General features: G+C 43.1%; 1 protein-coding gene across 1 annotated transcript in view; it reads right to left on the reverse strand.

Annotated features, from left to right (window-relative positions):
• The window catches only part of LOC124775148, a 31,400-nt gene extending 14,393 nt beyond the window's left edge, over positions 1–17,007 (reverse strand). The window contains exons 1-2 of the mRNA XM_047249988.1: positions 16,871–17,007; positions 3,820–4,014 (exon numbers count right to left, since the gene is read on the reverse strand). Of these exons, the coding sequence (XP_047105944.1) occupies positions 3,820–4,014; positions 16,871–17,007 (332 nt within the window). The remainder of the gene's footprint in view (positions 1–3,819; positions 4,015–16,870) is intronic.
• Positions 17,008–23,083: the final 6,076 nt, after the last annotated feature.

Raw genomic sequence — 23,083 nt, forward strand, 5'->3', positions numbered from 1 at the left:
AACAATGTTTCTTTATCTTCATACTGTCCAGCTACGATCCTTGTTGTTTAAGCTTTTGAAGTTTCATCATCTTAAAGAAGATGAACTTTGCTTCAGACACTGACATTTATTTACACTCACGAACCGCACAGCCCTTACGTTTGCGTTAACTGCCTGTTGTACATGGTTTACATCTCTCCGCATTCAAAACCTCACCGTCCTATACCTCGTTGTAGTGTGAGAGTATGGTGATACCTACAATGGAAAGCCAATGAAATTGGTACACCTGCCTGATATCGTCCAGAGCCGCAGCGAGCACACAGAAGTGCCGCGATATTAATTCCCAGACGATAAATGTAAACATTTCCGTGAGAAAGCCGTCAAATGTGACGATCTAGCATCACGTCATTACGAAGACAAACGAAGAAATTGGGCGGTTTTCTTCGGTATTTACTAAACAATAACACTTCTCGCACTTTCTGGTGTAATGTGGCTGCCATACCTCGGTTCATGCTAAATCTTAAGATCCTAGATCAAATGCAAGGCACCAAAAGCGGCCCATAATTGAATTTTCCATAACTAAAAAATGACCTGTACTACTCCTTACTTGTCGATTGCATCAACTTAGATGCTTCTACTTCGTACAGAGTGGTGCGTCTCCATGCCTCGGCGCGCGACATTAATTCCCAGACGATAAATGCACCTCGACGTGGCGTGGACTCTACTAACTTCTGAAGTACTGCTGGAGGGAATTGACACCATGAATCCCGTACGGCTGTCAATAAATCCGTAAGAGTACGAGTGGGTGGTTATCTCTTCTGAACAGCACGTTGCAAGGCATCCGAGGTATGTTCAATATTGTTTATAACTGGAGAGTTTGGTGGTCAGCGGAAGTGTTTAATGTCAGAAGAACGTTCCTGGAGCCACTCTGTAGCAATTCTGGACATGTGGGGTGTCGCATTGTCCTTCTGGAATTGCACAAGTTAGAAAGCACAGTGGACATGAATGGATGCAGGTGACAGCTGTCAGAGTCGTGTCTAGACGTATCAGGGGTTCCATATCACTCCAACTGCACAGGAACACACCATTACAGAGCCTCCACCAGCTTCTACAGTACCCTGTTGACACGCAGGGTCCATGGGTTCATGAGACTCTCTCCATACCTCAACACATCCATTCACTCGATACAATTTGAAACGAGACTCCTCCGACCAGGCAACATGTTTCCAGTCATCGACAGTCCAATGTCGGTGTGGACGGGCCCAGGTGAGGCGTAAAGCTTTGCGTCGTGCAGTCATCATGGGTACTCGAGTGGACCTTCACTCTGATACTTGTTGATGGCCCAGCATTTAAATCTGCAACAATTTGTGGAAGGGTTGCACATCTGTCACGTTGAACGATTCTCTTCAGTCGTCTTGGCTCTAAGCACTATGGGACTTAACATCTGAGGTCATCAGTCCCCTGGACTTAGAACTGCTTAAACCTAACTAACCTGAGGACACCACACACATCCATGCCCGACGCAGGAGTCGAACCTGCGACAGGTCCAGCAGCGCTGTTCCGGACTGAAGCGCCTAAAACCGCTCGGCCACAGCGACCGGCGGTCGCGTTCTTGCGAGATCTTTTACCGGTCGCAGTGATGTTGGAGACTTGATGTTTTACCGGATTCCTGATATTCATGGTACACTCATGAAATGGACGTATGGAAAAATCCCTACTTCATCGCTACCTCGGAGATACTGTCTCCCTTCGCTCGTGTGCGGACTGTAACAATAAGTTCAGACTCACTTAAATATCGACAACCTGCTATTGTAGCAGCAGTAACCGTTCTAACAACTGCGCCAGACACTTATTGCCTTATATAAGCGTTGACGACCGAGGCGCCGTATTTTGCCTGTTTACATATCTCTGTATTTGAATACGCATGCCTATACCAGTTTCTTTGGCGCTTCAGTATATATACAGTACACCTCATCATCGAAACAACTGCTTCAATGAAATCTTGCTAAGGCTGTTTTCATGTTTCGTGTAACGCGTTTACAAATTTATGACCTTCCCAGGATTCAATATGTGTTCTTCCTATCCGTAGACAAATTAATTATCCGTTGCATCACAGACCGGGCGCTTACAGTGTACCTCTGCTCAGTTTCCTGTATAGCGGAAATCATTAAAATTTGCCAAAACTAATTTTATTGCGCTTTATGTCATATTTCACAACTGACAGTCAACAGTCTATACGTAAAATAGGTAGGCATGTGCAAAAGTTCCACAATTTCTTAGTTCTGAGCGCGTTTAATGGTGTTACAGGGGGCAGGGAGAAGATATCCGTCCTTGCACATATTGCCGCTCTAAATGAGAGGAGCATAAACGCATCAATTTTCGTAAGGTTTCCGCTATCAGGGTTCACAAAATTCCTTCCTGTCGTTGGTTGAAAGTTCTAAATGCGTTGTCCGTCATTGAATAGCTAAACTATTTGCAGAAAAAGTGCCTAAGGATCTGACATACGTATAGGTTCGTCGTACTCCTAGTCTATGACGTCACGAGAGCTTCAGCCAGTAACAAGAGTTTCTTCAGTCACATGACCAAATCTTGAAATTTAATGATTTTCAAACTTTAATTACACAAAAATAAGAAATATTTTGTAAGAATATTGACCGTAAATGTGATTTGAGTAATATAATCACCCCGAACAGCTACAATCCAAGCCATACTTTTAACGTAGGAAAATAGCCTATTATTTAGCCCGGTATCAGTCTGTGATCAACGTTTTCTCTGCCTTCGGACGGTGGCTAAAACCTTGATGTGAGATGTAGTGGACTGGCCCGACAGCCAATCCACTATGACTGGTAGCCGAAAGGCACGCGTTAAGCTCACGCAGACTGGCGTGAGGTCTGCAACAGTTAAGGGAATTTTTAGTAGCAAATAAAGTACGTAGTTGATGTAATACTTAACTTTAATCCATAATTGGAGAACATCGGTCTGACGGTACAGGCATCACAAGTTTCTACTGATAATGGCGCCTTGCCAGGTCGTAGCAAATGACGTAGCTGAAGGCTATGCTAACTATCGTCTCGGCAAATGAGAGCGTAATTGTCAGTGAACCATTCCTTGCAACGTCGGCTGTACAACTGGGGCGAGTGCTAGGAAGTCTCTCTAGACCTGCCGTGTGGTGGCGCTCGGTCTGCAATCACTGACAGTGGCGACACGCGGGTCCGACGTATACTAATGGACCGCGGCCGATTTAAAGGCTACCACCTAGCAAGTGTGGTGTCTGGCGGTGACACCACATGAGACTTCGTTGCACATTCAATACCATTTGTATCTCCCACGCAGCAAAATGTCCGGCGGTTATATCATGTGAAACGTGGTCGATTAAGCTATCTTCAGTGTAAAATTCACCGAAAGATTACTTTCGTTTCGCAATGCAAATGAAAATGTGGCTGAACGAGGCATCAAGTAATCGCGTCATGCAGTTTAGATTTTTGGGGGAAATAATGACGGCCATTCACCGTGAGGTTCGCCTACGGCCTTTCCACTTTCCGTCACTATAAGGAACCTTCGGACACTAGAAAATAAAGGAAATTTCGTTTACTTGGGTTCTCTCTCTCTCTCTTCTTCTTCATATCTCGGTGGTAATGGTTTTCAAATAAGCTGATGTCCCACTGCAAGCTGAAAAAGTACCAGCATCATGTAGCTTACTTGTGACAAGCTTTGATAGAACTGGTCCTGTATTTTGGTGCTACTGTTCTGATCGGTGAGTCATTCGATCGTGGGTCATTTTTTACAAATTCCATCACATTTACCACACGTCACACGAAATTTATAAAGTGATACACTTACTTGATGTCTCCCGACCCCTTAACGTACAACTGTCCACCGTTGAGCCATCCATCCAAAGAGCAATGTCCAGTGACTGTGATGTTGGGAAAGTCGAGAGCTACAGGGAATTTTAATCCCACTGGCTCCATAGAGCCATTATAAGGAACATATCCCAACAAATTTTCTACGACAATATTCTGCAGTTCCACATTGAGCCTGAAACAATATAAACAGTTATTATATTAATTAACTTATGATCTTCTGCACAGAAAACATAAAGGATGCAGTCCACGGGAAATGTTGGTAATGGAACGATTTCAACTGTTGTGGTCCGAAGACTGGTTTGATACGATCTCTGTGATAGTATACCCCATGAGGGGCATCTTCATCTCTAGTTATTCTATGGTTGCCTACAGGTATTTGAAACTGCTTACTGTGTTAGAGCCTTGGTCTCCATCAACAAGTTTTATGGCACCACACTTCCTTCGGTTACTGAATTGACGGTTTCTTGATTGCTCAGGATGTGTCCTATCAACTGATCCTTTCCTTTAATCAAGTTGTTCATAAATTTTCTTTTTTATCAGTTCTGTACAGTACTTCGTCATTATTAATTTTAGCTCCCCATCTAGTTTTCAGCGTTCTTCTGTACCACCATATTCCAAACGCTTCTGTCCTCCTCTTGGCTAAACTACTTGTAGTCTATGTTTCAGTACGGTGAAAGGTTACGCTCTAGGGAAATACCTACAGAAAAGACTTCCTTGCACTTAAATTTACACGGCCTGTCTCAGTCCCTACACAACTACTGCTTCCTTTCAATTTCCTTTCGACTCTTATAACTGCATTCTGATTTCTGTACAAGCTGTGCATAACCTTTCCCTCCACGTACTATATCCAAGTTACCGTGAGACCTTCAAAGCGTCAGAAGGTATTTAAAAATACAGAAACTCTATGAATGCAGGTTTGGTTTCTTTAATCTATCTTCTGTCGTAAGTCGTAGGGACATTCTTTTCCTACATTTATGTGAAACCCAAACTTGTCTTCTCTGAGGTCGGCTTATACCAGTTCCTCGATTCTTATGCAATTAGTTCGTGTCGGTATTTTGCAACCATGACTTATTAAACTGATAGTTCAGTAATACTTACGCCTGTGAACAACTACCTTCATTGGCACTCAGTCTGCTGGATACGTCGTAAAATCTGAGGACATATCGCCTGTCTAGAGTTATTCATAAGAACACATGGAGTTTCAGTAAATGATTACATGCCTACAACCCATACAGAAAATACCCGCAAATTCCGCGGATAGAGTATTTCTTCAAGATTTTAACTCACTTTACAGATGATCAGTACGGGCACAATTTATGATGCAACAAACGTCGGTACGTGCATGCACGTCCCTGAAGTCACTGTCACGAATGCCTGGGAAAGCACGGCAGCAGCCCACTTGGAAACGTGTTCATTAGACTGCTTATCGGCAGGTGCCAACTAATTCAGTGCAACAATACGGAGCGCGTAAGTTGTCCATACGTTCTGACATTCCTGCCACCTAGTGAAACTCCACCATGACACGTATTAGGAATACAAGCTTGGGGAGATGCCCTGTCCACTGATAGGCCATTTTTCTATATTTCATGTACAAGGGGCTTTCAGTAACAAATGCAACACTTCTTTTCTTTGTCAGTTCCGGTTGAAAATCACAATTTGTTGTGGGACATCACAGAATCGTACCACTCCAGCCCTTATAGTTTCATGAAGTTCTAATTGGTGACAGTGCTATACGTAGCCTTCAAAATGGCGTCTGTACCGGAAGTTCGTTCCAGGTAGAGAGAAAGTGATATTAAACATAAAGAAAACTATCGCCAGGAATTTCAGTTTGAAGGGGAAAAATGACAATGTTAAATTAAATGTAGATGGCACCTCCATAGACTATGTAACAAATGCAAAATTTCTAGGAATGAATATTGATTCTCAGTTGAAGTGGTGTGAACACACAACGTTACTTGCAAACAGAATGTCATCAGCATGTTATGCCCTTAGAATCCTATTGTTAGTGTGTAACATGCAGTGTCTTTTAGTTACATACTATTCATATGTACACTCAATTCTTACCTATGGCATTCTTTTTTGGGGAACAAACGCACAAAATATGAACACAGTTTTCAAACTCCAGAAAACAGCCATAAGAATAATAACCAAAAGATCTGTTCAAAAAACTGGGGTTTGAACTGCTCCTTGTGAATACATTTACCAGTCAGTTATACACATCAAAATAACTTTGGTAGTAACTGCACAAACAGCTCTGTCCATGACCATGGAACAAGAGATAGACTCAACTTACATTTACCACGAAAAAATAAACATAAAACTCAAAACAGCATTTTCTATCGAGGAACAAAACTGTACAATAAATTATCAAAGGAGATTAAAGAAATTGCAAAAAGGCAGCTAAAAAGTACCTGTTATGCAATACATTTTATACGTTGAAGAATTATTTAGATAAAACAGAGTTGGGGTTTGATGAAAAATGTTTTACAAATAAATAAAAATAATGATTATAAAACATCCAACATTCCACATAACACCTTCGCACTATATTTTTTCCTTCTTTTTTCCTTTCCTAGAAATACTTACCACCAATCTATCTATGCATAGCGCAGTACTAACACCTCTTCCTCTTTCTGAGCTCAACATCTCGCTCATTATAGAGTGATGCTGACTCAGGATTCCAGGATAGCAAATGGGAAGTTGCGGTACAGAAAATGGCCCAGAGATCACCAGTGAGTGTGTGTGTGTGTGTTTGTGTGTGTAGCGAGTGAAGTGTTATGAAACAGTGTGTTTATACTGTGAGCAGTGACTGATAGTGAGATATGAGTCAACAGTGTGGCATTACATTATTTAATAAGTTATTTGTAAAAAAAAAGTATTGTATACAGGGAGTAAATCTAATGATTGTCTCTAACTAGAAGCCTGTAAAGATATGTGTATACGAATTAGCTTATTTTAAATTGGTCTAAACTAGTAAATACTTCGACATGTCCTATATCCTTGTTAAAAGAGATCTACGAATGAATAAAGCTACTGCTACTATTACTAGAGCCGTCATTGAGCTGCTTTGGCGGAAAACCAGAGCATCGCAGATATTCATAATTGCTTCCACAATGTATATGCGGACCTGACAGTGAACAAAATCTCGCTGAGTCGTTGGGTGAGGCGTCTGTCCGCTTGCCTGCAGACTGCACACGGCTGACTCCTTCAACGTTTGGATACTCTTATTTGAGGTGATCGACGGATAACTATCAAACACGTCGCTGCACAACTGGAATTCTCTGTTGGTAGTGCCGAGCGGAGTGACCGTGCGGTTTGAGGCGCCATGTCACGGATTGCGCGGCCCCTCCCGCCGGAGGTTCGAGTCCTCCCTCGGGCATGAGAGTGTGTGTTGTTCTTAGCATAACTTAGTTTAAGTAGTGTGTAAGTCTAGGGTCCGATGACCTCAGCAGTTTAGTTCCTTAGGAATTCACACACATTTTTTTCTGTTGGTAGTGTTGACACACTCACCCACCAGGTGGGGAAGTCAAAGGTGGGGGCCACCGCTGAGTTTCTCGCCGCTAACGAAAGACCATATAGCGCAACGAAGGACCACGTGTGCGAAACTGCTTGCGCGTTACGAGGCTCATCATGACAATTTTTGTCGAACATCGTCAAAGGCTATGAATCATGGGTTCTGCGTTTTGAACCGGAAAGAAAAGGGCAATCAGCGGAGAGGCGCCACATCAACCGTCCTCCGAAGAAATAGTTCAAAGCTGCACCCACAGCCGATGAACTCATGGCGACGGTTTCCCGGGATTGTAAAGGCGTAATTCTATTTGATGACCCCGCTCATGGTGCAACGATCAACACTGAAGTGTACTATGATGCCCTCAGGACACTGAAGAAACAACTTCAGCGCAATCATCTTGATGTTGAAGTTCTTTCGTCTGTGTTTGCTTTAACAATAACGAATTTTTTGAGTGGGGTCCGCCTTTAGCAAAACACAGTTTTTTGTCCCAGACATGTTTCACTAGAGTTGCCTCATCATCAGTGGTTTTTTTAATTATTATGACTGTTAAACAGGAGGAATGTTCTTTACTGTTTAAATACATATAAATATTAGTTTCCGGATCGTAATTACAGGTTTTTGAAGAACACTTAAAATTGTGTATTCGTACCTTCTTACCACATGGTGTGGTTTTTCTGCTGTATTACGTTTTGACAGTGACTTTCTTTACAGTTTGTCACCTGCAACTACATACAACTTAATTTAAGCAAAAATGACGATTTCTAAACTGTTATGGCTATGTCTGAGATTAATAATTCATCTGAAAGGTTGAATGTGTGCATCTACACTACTGGCGATTAAAAATGCAACACCACGAAGATGACGTGCTACAGACGCGAAACTTAACCAACAGGAAGAAGATGCTCTGATATGCAAATGATTAGCTTTTCAGAGCATTGGCGCCGGTGGCGACACCTACAACGTGCTGACATGAGGAAAGTTTCCAACCGATTTCTCATACACAAACAGCAGTTGACCGGCGTTGCCTGGTGAAACGTTGTTGTGATGCCTCGTGTAAGGAGGAGAAATGCGTACCATCTCGACTTTTATAAAGGACGGATTGTAGCCTATCGCGATTGCGGTTTATCGTATGGCGACATTGCTGCTGGCGTTGTCGAGATCCAATGACTATTAGCAGAATATGGAATCGGTGGGTTCAGGAGGGTAATACAGAACGCCGTGCTAGATCCCAACGTCCTCGTATCACTAGCAGTCGAGATGACAGGCATCTTATCCGCATGGCTGTACCGGATCGTGCAGCCACGTCTCGATCCCTGAGTCAACAAATAAGGACATTTGCAAGACAACAACCATCTGCACGAACAGTTCGACGACGTTTGCAGCAGCATGGACTGTCAGCTGGGAGACCATGGCTGAGGTTACCCTTGACGCTGCATCACAGACAAGAGCGGCTGCGATGGTGTACTCAACGACGAACCAGGGTACACGAATGGCAAAACGTCATTTTTTTGGATGAATCCAAGTTCTCTTTACAGCATCATGATAGTTGCATGCGTGTTTGGCGACATCGCGGTGAACGCACATTGGAAGTGTGTATTCGTCATCGCCATACTGGCGTATCACCCGGCGTGATGGTGTGGGGTGTTATTGGTTACACGTCTCGGTCACCTCTTTTTCGCATTGACGGCATTTTGGACAGCGGATGTTACATTTAAGATGTGTTACGACCCCTGGCTCTACCCTTCATTCGATTCCTGCGAAACCCTACATTTCAGCAGGATAATGCACGACCGCATATTGCATTTCCTGTACGGTCCTTTCTGGATACAGAAAATGTTCGACTACTGTCCTGACCAGTACATTATACAGATCTCTCACCAATTGAAAACGTCTGGTCAATGGTGGCCGAGCAACTGGCTCGTCACAATACGCCAGTCATTACTCTTGATGAACTGTGGTATCGTGTTGAAGCTGCATTGTACGCACCATCCAAGCTCTGTTTGACTGAAAGCCCAGGCGTGGTTGTTCTGGGTACTGATTTCTCAGGATCTATGCACCCAAATTGCGTGAAAATGTAATCACTTGTCAGTTCTAGTATAATATATTGGTCCAATGAATACCCGTTTATCATCTGCATTTCTTCTTGGTGTAGCAATTTTAATGGCCAGTAGTGTATTTACATTATGTTTCACTTACCGTTTCTTTTTTCGTCATCTTCTTCATTGTCAAGTTCTCTGTATTGAGTTATCACTGTCACTGCTTACCAGCTGTAATAACAAGATGGCGGACAGAGGAACAGTAGAAGGTGTGAAAACAAGATGGCAGACAGTGGAACAGTGGAAGATGTCACTGGCGGTTGTTTTGAATTTCTCAGAGAGGTGTGTTTGTGTGTGTGTGTGTGTGTGTGTGTGTGTGTGTGTGTGTGTGTGTGAAAAGAAAGAGGGAGAGAGAGTGAGTGACAGAGGGAGGGAGGGAAGGAGAGGGTAGGAGTGAGGATTTATCATTATATATATATATATATATAGTTTTATGTGTGTGTATGTATATGCATGTATGTGTCTGTGAGTATATGTGTGTCTGTGGGGAAGGGGGGGGGGAAACTTCTAAAGGTTGGTTTTATCTAATAATTCTTTCAGGGCAGAGAACAGAGTTCCATTGCAGAGAGCTGTGTATTCATTTATTACTTCCTTTCTTCAACTATGGCTTTTTGTATGTGATAATTTTCTTCAATTATCAATTTTTGTGGGGGGCTGTCACTGCATTTGAGAATTTTCAAATCAGTGTTGATGTCTGTTGGGCTATGTTTATTGTCCAGCGTGTTCGTCGCGCAATAATGCAAACGAACTATTTCTCCATGACAACGCTAGACCTCACACAAGTCTGCGCACCTTAGAGGAGCTCACAAGACTCCAGTGGACTGTTTTTCCTCAGCCACTCCATAACCCAGATCTCGCACCTTGCGATTTCTTTCCGTATGGCCCAATGAAGGATGCATTCCATGGGAAGCAGTATGTAGGTGACTGGGAGGTTATTGATGCAGCAGCATCTGACTTCGTCCAGTAGAGTGGTTCCGTACAGGCACACAGCCCCTCCCAGTAAGCTGGCTTAAGGCCGTCGCATTGAACGGATGGAGATTATGTTTAAATGTAGGGTTTTGTAACCAAAATAGTGAGGACTAATATGGTATATCGGACTCCTGATAAGGCCAATTTGCTTCCATAAAAAAAAAATTGTTGCAATACTTGTTGAATGCCCGTGGTATTTTTCACATGGTCGTCTTCCGAAACTCCAGGGGTACTTATGATTAACCCTGTTTACTGTATACCAGTTGAAACAGTTTTGTCATGGCCGTCCCCCAAGACTATCAATAATTTTGAGGATGTCGTCTACTTCAAAGACTTGACTGCAACTGAAGATGGCGTACTGATCTGCCGAAACTGGTAGCAAAAAGAAAATAAAATACCTTCTTAATTTTCACCGTTGTACGGCGAATTTCTTTGTCAAATATTGACCAGCCGATGCCCCTCGTCCACATGGATCAACACAGAAAGATACATGAAGCTGAGCCATTCCCAGTAATTGTTTTTAAAACAAATTTATAACGAAAAGATTACACAATTATTGCTTGTACTACAGATAGTTATAACATTATCTCAGACCTTGGGAAAGTGTGAATCAAAATATACACTACTAGCCATTAAAATTGCTACACCAAGAAGAAATGCAGATGATAAACGGGTATTCAGTGGACAGATATATTATACTAGTACTGACACGTGATTAGATTTTCACGCAATTTCGGCGCATAGATCCTGAGAAATCAGTACCCAGAACAACCACCTCTGGCCGTAATAACGGCCTTGATACGCCTGGGCATTGAGTCAAACAGAGCTCGGATGGCGTGTACAGGTACAGCTGCCAATGCAACTTCGACACGATACCACAGTTCATCAAGAGTAGTGCTTGGAGTATTGTGACGAGCCAGTTGCTCGACGACCATTGACCAGACATTTTCAGTTGGTGAGAGATCTGGAAAATGTGCTGGTCAGGGCAGCAGTCGAACATTATCCAGAAAGGCCCGTACAGGACCTGCAACATGTGGTCGTGCACTATCCTGCTGAAATGTAGGGTTTCGCAGGGATCGAATGAAGGGTAGAGCCACGGGTCGTAACAAATTTGAAATGTAACGTCCACTGTTCAAAGTGCCGTCAATGCAAACAAGAGGTGACCGAGACGTGTAACCAATGGCACACCATAATATCACGCCGGGTGATACGCCAGTATGGCGATGACGAATACATGCCTCCAATGTGCATTCACCGCGAAGCCGCCAAACACGGATGCGACCATCATGATGCTGTAAACAGAACATGGATTCTTCCGAAAAAATGACGTTTTGCCATTCGTGCCCCCAGGTTCGTCGTTGAGTAGACCATCGCAGGCAGTGTCAAGGGAAACCGCAGCTATGGTCTCCGAGCTGATAGTCCATGCTGCTGCAAACGTCGTCGAACTGTTCGTGCAGATGGTTGTTGTCTGACAAACGTCTCCATCTGTTGACTCAGAGATCGAGACGTGGCTGCACGATCCGTTACAGCCATGCGGATAAGATGCCTGTCATCTCGAGTGCTAGTGATACGAGGCCGTTGGGATCCAGCACAGCGTTCCGTATTACCCTCCTGGACCCACCGAGTCCATATTCTGCTAATAGTCATTGGATCTCGATCATCGCGAGGGGCAATGTCGCCATACGATAAACCGAAATAGCGATAGGCTACAATCCGACCTTTATCAAAGTCGGAAAAGTGATGGTACGCATTTCTCTTCCTTACACGAGGCATTACAACAACTTTTCACCAGGCAACACCGGTCAACTGCTGTTTGTGTATGAGAAATCGGTTGGAAACTTTCCTCATGTCAGCACGTTGTAGGTGTCACCACCGGCGCCAACCTTGTGAGAAAGTCTGAAAAGCTAGTCATTTGCATATCACAGCATCTTCTTCCTGTCGGTTAAATTTCGCGTCTGTACCACGTCATCTTAGTTGTGTAGCAATTTTAATGGCCGGTAGTGTAATATTCTATTATAAGCGCTCAGTCTCTAATAGCATCTTCATTTGCTTCCTCCTTCCTATTCCCTGTTCACGTTCATTTTCTTTGTACATCTTTTGCGTGTCTCTTCAGTCTTTCAGCTTTCCCTTCTTTGTTTAGTACTGGATTACTACCTGAGCCATTGATGTTCATACTGCTGCTGCTCTTTGGTCTGAAGGTCTCTATAACTGTTCTGAAGTTGGCTTCCATCTGTTCACTAATCATGCGTGCTTCTACATACGACCTTCCATATCTCCTCTAGCCAAGTTAGGGAGGGGATATTTGCAGGGGCATGAGATCGTGTACAACTAGCAAGATTCGCATGAATTTCGTCTGAGACCCTGCCAAGAAATTTCAGTTCCTGCCATCAAATAATGCCCCAAGATATATTTATGTGGTACACTCTTATTAAAGAAGACGAGTCCTACAGGATTCTAGCCCGCATCTCGTGGTCGTGCGGTCGCGTTCTCGCTTCCCACGCCCGGTTCAAATGGTTCAAATGGCTCTGAGCACTAAGTGACTTAACTTCTAAGGTCATCAGTCGCCTAGACCTTAGAACTAATCAAACCTAACTAACCTAAGGACATCACACACATCCATGCCCGAGGCAGGATTCGAACCTGCGACCGTAGCTGTCGCTCGGCTCCAGACTGTAGCGCCTAGAACCGCACGGCCACTCCGGCTGGCTCCACGCCTGGGTTCCCGGATTCGATTCCCGGCGGGGTCAGGGATTTTCTCTGCCTCGTGATGGCTGGGTGTTGTGTGATGTCCTTAGGTTAGTTAGGTTTAAGTAGTTCTAAGTTCTAGGGGACTGATGACCATAGATGTTAAGTCCCATAGTGCTCAGAGCCATTTGAACCATCCTACAGGATTTTAAACGTCTACCAATCGCCATGTTCGATAGTAACCGCTAAAGCCTGAGAATATGTTGGTACTGGCAATACGTAAGGTAAAAACGTATAGCTAGAGTTAGCCGAAGCGCGTTCATATTACTGCAGGTTATCTACAAACACGATATTGTATCCTCGCCAAGTAACGACGATGACATTCCACAAACAGACAGCGATATGGAGGTGGCTTCGATTAGTCGCCTCATATTCATTACATATCGTGGCGGCTGATCAGATGGGCAAATCCAGTGGTTCTCGACCGCTTTAAATAAGCTCGTAACACAACCGAAAAACAATTCACGTTCCATACATGAAGCACTGCGTTAGGTATCATTACACTATTGTGCCGGTTAATTCTCTGTGGACTTGGTTCTCGATTTGGATACCACTGGCACTATTCGTGCATTGCTTACGACGGACTTGGTATCCTTTCTGCAATTTGTCGGCTTGAAACTCCCTGGGTGAACTCGAACCTCGCCATCCAGGCTAATATCGTATCTGAACATGTTCCACCTGAGTCTGAATTTTACTCGGGGTATCGCACAGTGAGACTCGTCTATGGTGCACGCGAAGACGGATGCAACTATCACGTTATTGTTACCATCGTGGGAGAGTACATGGTATTCATGCACTACATAAACACCGTGTCCGCCGCTGCACGGGATACTGTGTCAACAAGGCAGTCTGCTGTCACAACATAGGCGGGAGCCCTTTCGTGATACTCTGGCAGCTAGGGTATAGCTTTCAGCCGAACCGACAGCAGTGCTCAAATTCTAAATGAAAGGTTATAAAGTAACTGTAGGGCATCGACTCAGTAATTCAGATACCTTTGCTCGACTTTAGTTTTGCAGCTGTATATTGCGGAACATGATTAAGAGGTTCGCCCTGACGTGTTCTTTCTTATCGTGATTTATCGAGGTATGTCAATTCGCTGAACATCCTACATCGGAGGGCTGAAAATCCACATGATTTGCATCAAGAGCCTCAGAATAGCCGCAGCACAGAGAATATACAGACAGGACAGCAGAGATCGGATCTTTTGATTTGTATGAAGTCAAGTGTTGTACTCGACGCCATACCGAAACTGAGTACATCTACATCTACATGATTACTCTGCAATTCACATTTTAGCGCTTGGCAGAGGGTTCATCGAACCGCAATCATACTATCTCTCTACCATTCCACTCCCGAACAGCGCGCCGGAAAAACGAACACATAAACCTTTCTGTTCGAGCTCTGATTTCTCTTATTTTATTTTGATGTTGGGCTCAACAAAATATTTTCGCATTCGGAAGAGAAAGTAGGTGACTGAAATTTCGTAAATAGATCTCGCCGTGACGAAAAACTTATTTGCTTTAATGACTTCCATCCCAACTCGCGTTTCATATCTGCCACACTCTCTCCCCTATTACGTGATAATACAAAACGAGCTGCCCTTTCTTGCACCCTTTCGATGTCCTCCGTCAATCCCACCTGGTAAGGATCCCACACCGCGCAGCAATATTCTAACAGAGGACGAACGAGTGTAGTGTAAGCTGTCTCTTTAGTGGACTTGTTGCATCTTCTAAGTGTCCTGCCAATGAAACGCAACCTTTGGCTCGCCTTCCCCACAATATTATCCACGTGGTGTTTCCAACTGAAGTTGTTCGTAATTTTAACACCCAGGTACTTAGTTGAATTGACAGCCTTGAGAATTGTACTATTTAGAGAGTCATCGAATTCCAACGGATTTCTTTTGGAACTCATGTGGATCACCTCACACTTTTCGTTATTTAGCGTCAACTGCCACCTGCCACACCATACAGCAATCCATACAGCAATCTTTTCTAAATCGCTCTGCAACTGATACTGGTCTTCGGATGACCTTACTAGACGGTAAATTACAGCATTATCTGCGAACAACCTAAGAGAACTGCTCAGATTGTCACCCAGGTCATTTATATAGACCAGGAACAGCAGAGGTCCCAGGACGCTTCCCTGGGGAACACCTGATATCACTTCAGTTTTACTCGATGATTTGCCGTCTATTACTGCGAACTGCGAAACAATGTCTGCTTAGTGCTGCGGCTCGAAATGGACATTCTCAAGAGAACAAAGTAATCTAACCCACTAAATGAAAGATTTTAAGAAAGGAAACGCTAATGAAACAAGTTGGCCGGCCAGAGTGGGCGAGCGGTTCTAGGCGCTACAGTCAGGAACCGTGTGACCACTACGGTCGCAGGTTCGAATCCTGCCTCGGCCATGGATGTGTGTGATGTCCTTAGGTTAGTTAGGTTTAAGTAGTTCTAAGTTCTAGCGGACTGATGACCTCAGGAGTGAAGTCCCATAGTGCTCAGAGCCATTTGAACCATTTTTGAAACAAGTTGTGATGAATCTTTGCTTACAAACTTATAACAAAATCTTTTAAATTCGTTACTGTTCACATGTGCAAGATGTGAACTGCCACTGCTATTAGCTTCAGATGACAATTAAGCTACTTTGTTTTATAAATATCGGTTTTTTTCTTGCAGAAATTTTATTTGACTTCTTAATTTTTCTTTGCTGGTGCTTTGAGCTGACAGATTAACTTTTCTCCCAACAGAGACAATCTGCAGGAGTTTCTGTCCCGGTATGGTCACTGACCGACTGAACAGATGTTTTCGATCCACGAAATGTCAAGAAAGTTTCAGGGTTTTGCGTGAGTTCAGTTGGCCAAATTTCAGTTTCAAATTAATTGGTTGCTTGTCTCATTGATCTCTTTATGTTCATTTACACTTTTTCAGCATTTGTTTGTTAACTAGGCCGTAATTTCGCTTAAATCTGTGATGAAACACTGTGCCCTTTCGTAGCAACGAACACGGCTATTAAACACGATGGCTTAGCCATCTGTTAAACTTTGCTCAGCACGTACTTATCGAAGGCGTAATGAAGAGCGCTCTTGAATTTTACCCTTTTGTAATGCAGATATTTGTTCTCAGAACTGAATATTTCGTGTTAACTACCCGCATACTCTGTAATAGTGTCCTGTCGCTCATCCTGAGCAAAAGTACTTTCCCACCATTTTTCACACACCTTGTAACACCAAGAGCCACTGATGCTATCACAGTATTATGGTCACTGATATCCTCCTCTGCTTTAAAATTTCCGAAAAATTAAAGTCTGTCCGTTGCAATTATATCTTAAGACGTTACCCTCTGTGGTTGGTTTGCTAAACATCTGCTTCAAGTAATTACTGAAGACATTCAGAATAATTTCAAACAGATCTCCGTCTCTGACAGCATGTTTCTGTGTTACACAAAACTTCGTATACCGATGAAGATATTGTACTATGTGTAACTCGAAATTTTGATGTCGAAATTATTAGTCCAGTCCCCCTGCCTGAGATACGTAGAAGTTCTGCAGTTGTTGCAAGCAGGCAACCTCAAGCCTAAAGACAAAAATTGATGAGTTGAACAGCTGATTCAGCAGGAAACCTGGTTGGAAATTGTTAGCTCACATCATTATAGTAGAGCAAAGGGAAAGGACGGAGAAAGGTGAGTAACAGCCTGGGATAGTCCACTTACGTTTCATTGCCTTCACCGAATGCAGTGGAGAAGTTCCCGATGGCGAGCGGATCGAACGGTGGGTGCGGACGGCTGTCGTCTCTCAGTATTTCTCGGAGCGTCACATTCAAGAACTCGTAGATCTTGTCTTCAAACATTCGGCTGTCTCGTTGATCTACCTGCGGAACTAAATAAGAGAAAATTTCGCCTGAAGCTGTTTTACGTGTTGCGACATAGACGCAGCGAAAGTTTAGAGGGATCAAGGAAAGGGTTTTCACATTTATTCCAGTTACGGGTCACTATATCACAGAAAACAATATTTCAATCACATTCTGCCTAAATATGTAGATGTGGTACAGTCAGAAAATAAACCAAACAAGCTTCGTCGGTTTTATGTAAAAATAAAAGCACCACACACACTATTCAAACATTTTAACTCTACTCACCGTATCAGCAGATGGTCTGTAGAATCAATATGTATGCTCGAATATTGTATGTGGTGCTCATACTTTACATAAAATAACCGAAGCTTGTTCGGCTTATTTTTTGACTATACCATATTTACACATGGTTGCTCGATGTGACAAAAAATTTTGCACTCAGGTTAAAGGATGGTCGTCATAGACCGAAATTAATTGTAGGTACAAAATATTGTGACCTGTAACTGGAGTAAATATGAAAAACCTCAAGTTACGTTCACAACATTTAAAAGTCTGATGTATGTGTCACAGTGTCTGTATGTTGTAGGTCAACAGTTTATTGTTTTTGAATATTTTCCCGCGGGGCGCCGCCTTAACGAAGCACTGGCCGTGCAGGCTGAGTACTTTGCGTGCACAGATGGAGCTGGGAGCTATGTCGATGGTAGCTTGGCTGCTGGTTGGGTCACCCTTGTCGCACAGCCTCTGACTGAGAAGACACACGAAGTGTGTCCTGCAACGACATGTCGTTCCCCTCCCTTTCCTTATCCGAAAGAGCAGATGACTGAACAGAGTAACTTAGAGAGTGGCTTGCTATCCTTGGTTATTCTTTACTCTCTTCTTCACCAAATGGTAGGAAGAAGTCTGAGGAGTGATGAAGCAAAATTAATAGGGGAAGAAAATCGACTGTTTCTGGTACTCAGGGTTGGAGGTCGTGCGATGGACCAGCTCTCGAACCATAGAAAAAGGCAGCCAGCTGAAATACCCAGTATATACCTCGGTTTTCGGATGGGTTGAATGAAATTCGACAGCTGAAATGAAAATGGACTTTGGGTTTTGGTATCTGGAATGTATAGGCGTCCGCTATAAATAAAAAGAAGTTCTAAAGCTTATGAGATAGCACAACATTGACGTAGCTGTACTTTCCGAAACCAAAAGAAAGGTACTGGTTGTATCTGCTGGCCTTTGTGCATAATTTTAGTGGAGTGGACAGGACCAGTAGCGGGAGAGCAGGAGTAGCCTTCAGTCTAATAAAACGGTGGTCAAAATATGTAACTTCATGAGAAGCAAGTAACGAAAGGTTGATAAAGTTCAGTCTGAGAACTAGATCCATGAATACAGTGACGGTCGGAGTGTATGCTCCTACTGAAGACTCGCCTTTTAAGACAGAAGAAGATTTTGTGCAGGTGCTGATAGAGATTACAGAAGCCGTTCCAAGTGGGCATGAACTGATACTGGCAGGAGATTTTAATAGCCGAATAGGGAAAGAGAGAAATATGAGTATGTGGAGGATTTACGAATGAGAATGGTAAAGGGTTGTTGGATTTATTGGATCAGTATGAATTACGAGTAGAAAATATGTTCTTTGCTCACAAGGACTTACACTAACAGCGGCTGGAAAACAAATTTGAGAGTGCAGAGGGAAAGCAAAAGACGAATATGAGCATATAAAGGAGGTCATAGATGAAGCAACGAAAAAGCACTTGGATAATATGAGAATAAGATGAAACTGTTTTGTTGGGACACAGAAATAGCAGAGTGTGAATGACAGTCAAAGTAAAGCTAGTTATAGGCCACTAAATGGACAAGTAAAAAGAGAAGTGTTAAAAAGCAAAGGCAATATATGGGAAGAAAGATATGAATATATAGAGAGGACGGTTGGTGGGGCTCGTAGTGCTGAGATATGGAGAACAGTCAAGTCAATTACACTATCAACTAATGACCATTATGGATCAGTATACTCTGAGCTGGTGAAGTATCGACCACCGAAATTATTAGATATGCTAAGGCGGCTGCTTGGAAGAGCATTAGATGACAAGATGTTCCAGCGGAATGGGAACACGTTACATAAGACCGGTGGATCGTAGTGATCCAAAAAATTATAGCGGATTGCAGGTGATAACGTTAGTTAAAAGACTGTATTCGAAAGTAATGGAAGATCTGGTAGAGAAAGAAACGAGTCACAAGCAGCAAGAAGAACAAGCACGATTCCGAGCAGGAAGCTCGGTAATGGACAACATCTTCTCAATGGAACAAATATGTGAAAACGCACGAAGGTTGGGCTGGAGATGCAGGTCGCATTGATTGACCTAGAGAAAGCATGCGGTATTGTACCACCAACAAACTGTGGGAAAAGCTGAAAGAGGTAGAGTTGGACTAAAGATGATAAAGGCTGTTAAGCTTGAAGAGGGATACAATAATGACAATAATGCTAGTCTGAAGATGAACATGAAGAAGTGGAGTACTTGGCTTTTGTAACGGGAAATGTAAGTAATTTGGAGGAAGGGGAGAAGTAAATGTAGGTGTGGAAGACGCAAAATATCTTGGAGCATTATTTAACAAATAGGGCATAAGCAATGATGAAATCACTTGTAGGATTAGTAGAGGACGACATGTAACCCGGGCAATGAACTCTGTTCTGAGGAACAAAAAGGAAAGAAGAACAACGAAGAAGAGAGTGTGTAAGACTATAGTCCAGAGTGTAGTTTTGCACAGAGCAGAAGCCTAGGACGTTAACAAAAATTAAAAATAACAATAAATTGCTTGTCACGCAGATGGATTACTTAAGACGGAGATCAAAGTGCACTAGGACGGGTATTATAAGCAACGACGTAATCCGACAAAGGATAAAAATGGATATGGATGTCTGTGACGACATCCAACAAAAGCAACTGATGCGGATTGACCATGTGAATAGGATGAGAGAAGATAGGATACCGAATAGGATACTACGATGGATACTAACTCAGCAGAAGAAAAGGGATCGCCCTTGACGAAATTGGTAAAACGATGTGGATAAAGCAATGCAAGCAAGGAATATGAAAGTTGACGAAAGTCAAGACAGAAGAAGATGGCAGCTGGACGTAGAGAACCTGCGCCAGCCTAGATAATTTGCAAGAATAAGAGACGAAAATTTCGATACTACAAAACCATGAAGGATGCAGAAAAATGCCATTAAAACTGATGTGAAATTCGAGATATTTGATACGAAATGTGAAGGATTATAGCGCATGCTCCAATATAACACTGTTTTGTGAGCAGTCTCATTAACTTTAAAAATAAGTAACTTCACTTTTTTCAAGCAGATACCAATTATGAAATTGAGTATGTGAAGATGACTAAGGTATGTCTGAAGTGTTTATGGATGCCAGCGTATTATAGATATTACTGTGTCTTAAGGGTAAAGAGGTGTATAAAAAAGTTACAGACGAGCAATCTTTTGTGAGACGTAAACGCTATCTAAAAGATCAATAATACATGTCGGCAAGAAAGGGGTGTTATTAGACTTCCGTACTAAGTTTGAAGGGGACGAAGGACCGACCTTACTACACTGGCGAACAGTTAAAGTATTACATCATGAAGCACCAGACTGATAATTATCAAACGTTGTGGAGATGTTCGTCACATAATGGATATTGGATGATTAAACTTACATTCCTTTCGGAACTGATTTCCGACATGAACATCAGTGTGATGTGTGGCTCTTCGGGCTGGAATTAATTTTTGCATTCGTATGTCATGGGAGCAAGCAGTCTCAGAATGTCATCTCCAGGTATTCTTGCCATGCCTGAAGCACATGCCGAGTCAGTTCATGAAAATTACTGGCTGGAGGCGGATATGAAAGTATACGTCTTCCCATCGCGTCCCAGACGTGCATTATGGGTGATAAATCAAGAGCCCAAGTAGACCAGTTACGGATTCCTCAAGGCGTTGGTGATGTGAACTACAATGTGGTGTCTTATATTATCGTGATGGAACCCGAGAGTTGTTCAATAAATAATGCCCGACATTTTTTTCTCACAACATATTTATTGGTAAGAGTCAGAATTTGGTGACAATATACATCAACATGTCTTGTCCACGTCCTATTTTTCTACGTAGTCTCCATCACATTCTATGCCCGTCCGCCAACGTTGTGGAGGAGCATATATTCCCTGCTTGTAAAAGCTCTTGTCCTGTAGGCGTAGCCATGTTTTTATTGCATGACTGACACTCTCATCATTTTCAATGTGTGTTCCCCGGAGAGAATCTTGAGGCGGCCCAAAGAGATGGAAGTCCGAGGGTGCCAGGTCTGGGCTGTAGGGTGGATGAGGCAATGATGTCCAACCCCATTTGGTGATTTGTTTGCAGGCTCTCAGACTTGTGCGTGGGCGTGAATTATCGTGTTGGAGCAATATTTCTGCTGGATTCTTGTCCGATCGAACACGTCGGAAACGGTTCTTCAGTTTACTCAGAGACTTCACGTATTCCTCTGAATAGATGGTTGACCCTCTTGGTGTCATTCCACGAGAATGACGCCATTAAAATCCCAGAAGACTGTCACCGTGACTTTTCCGGCAGAGGAGGTTGTCTCGAATTTCTTCTTTTGTGGTGAATGAAGATGATGCCACTCCATGGACTGACGTTTTGGTTCTGGCGCAAAGTGGTGCACCCAGCTTTCGTCCAGCTTCGATCCGTGACAGAAAGGCCTCTCCGTCGGTCTCAGAACGCTCCAACAATTCAAATCAAATGGCCTTTCTTTGAATCTTGTGGTCCGTTGTGGGCATTCGTGGAACCCATCATGAGTAACTTTCTGATTATCCGTGAGTCTCGCTCGTTGCCGACTCACTTCCAATGCTGACCGGCAACTGTAGAGCCAATTGTCGAGTTGTGACGCACCGGTCGGCACGAATAATGGCATCCGCACGATCAGCAGTGGACTTGAAAAGACGTCCCGAGCGTGGCTGATCATGCTCTGTTTCTGCATTTCCTGAGGCTGTAACTTTCTTTACCCAAAGCCCAACAGTACTCCCATGAACTGCAGCGTCGCCATACACTGCACACAAACATTTATGGATGTTCACCACGGTTTATTTTTCCTGCACACAAGAATTCAACGTGAGTCGTATGTAGACGCCATTTTGACGCTGTACTAAGATTACATCATGGTCAGACAGAGATTCCGAAATCAGATACTGGATTGTAAGGCGTACACAGGAGCATATATAGACTCAGATCACAATGTAATAGTGATGCAGAGTAGGCTAAAGTTCAAGTTATTAGTCAGGAAGAATCAATACGCAAAGAAGTGGGATACGGAAGTACTAAGGAATGACGAGATACGTTTGAAGTTCTCTAACGCTATAGATACAGCAATAAGGAATAGCGCAGTAGGCAATACAGTTGAAGAGGAATGGACATCTCTAAAAAGGGCCATCACAGAAGTTGGGAAGGAAAACATAGGTACAAAGAAGGTAGCTGCGAAGAAACCATGGGTAACAGAAGAAATACTTCAGTTGATTGATGGTGAGAGGAAGTACAAACATGTTCCGGGAAAATCAGGAATACAGAAATACAAGTCGCTGAGGAATGAAATAAATAGGAAGTGCAGGGAAGCTAGGACGAAATGGCTGCAGGAAAAATGTGAACACATTGAAAAAGATATGATTGTCGGAAGGACAGACTCAGCATACAGGAAAGTCAAAACAACCTTTGGTGACATTAAAAGCAACGGTGGTAACATTAAGAGTGCAACGGGATTCCACTGTTAAATGCAGAGGAGAGAGCAGATAGGTGGAAAGAATACATTGAAAGCCTCTATGAGGATGAAGATTTGTCTGATGTGATCGAAGAAGAAACAGGAGTCGATTTAGAAGAGATAGGGGATCCAGTATTAGAATCGGAATTTAAAAGAGCTTTGGAGGACTTACGGTCAAATAAGGCAGAAGGGATAGATAAGATACCATCAGAATTTCTAAAATCATTGGGGGAAGTGGCAACAAAACGACTATTCACGTTGGTGTGTAGAATATATGAGTCTGGCGATATACCATCTGAC

The sequence above is a fragment of the Schistocerca piceifrons genome, chromosome 2, assembly GCF_021461385.2.
Source record: "Schistocerca piceifrons isolate TAMUIC-IGC-003096 chromosome 2, iqSchPice1.1, whole genome shotgun sequence".
NCBI classification, from domain to species: Eukaryota; Metazoa; Arthropoda; class Insecta; order Orthoptera; family Acrididae; genus Schistocerca; species Schistocerca piceifrons.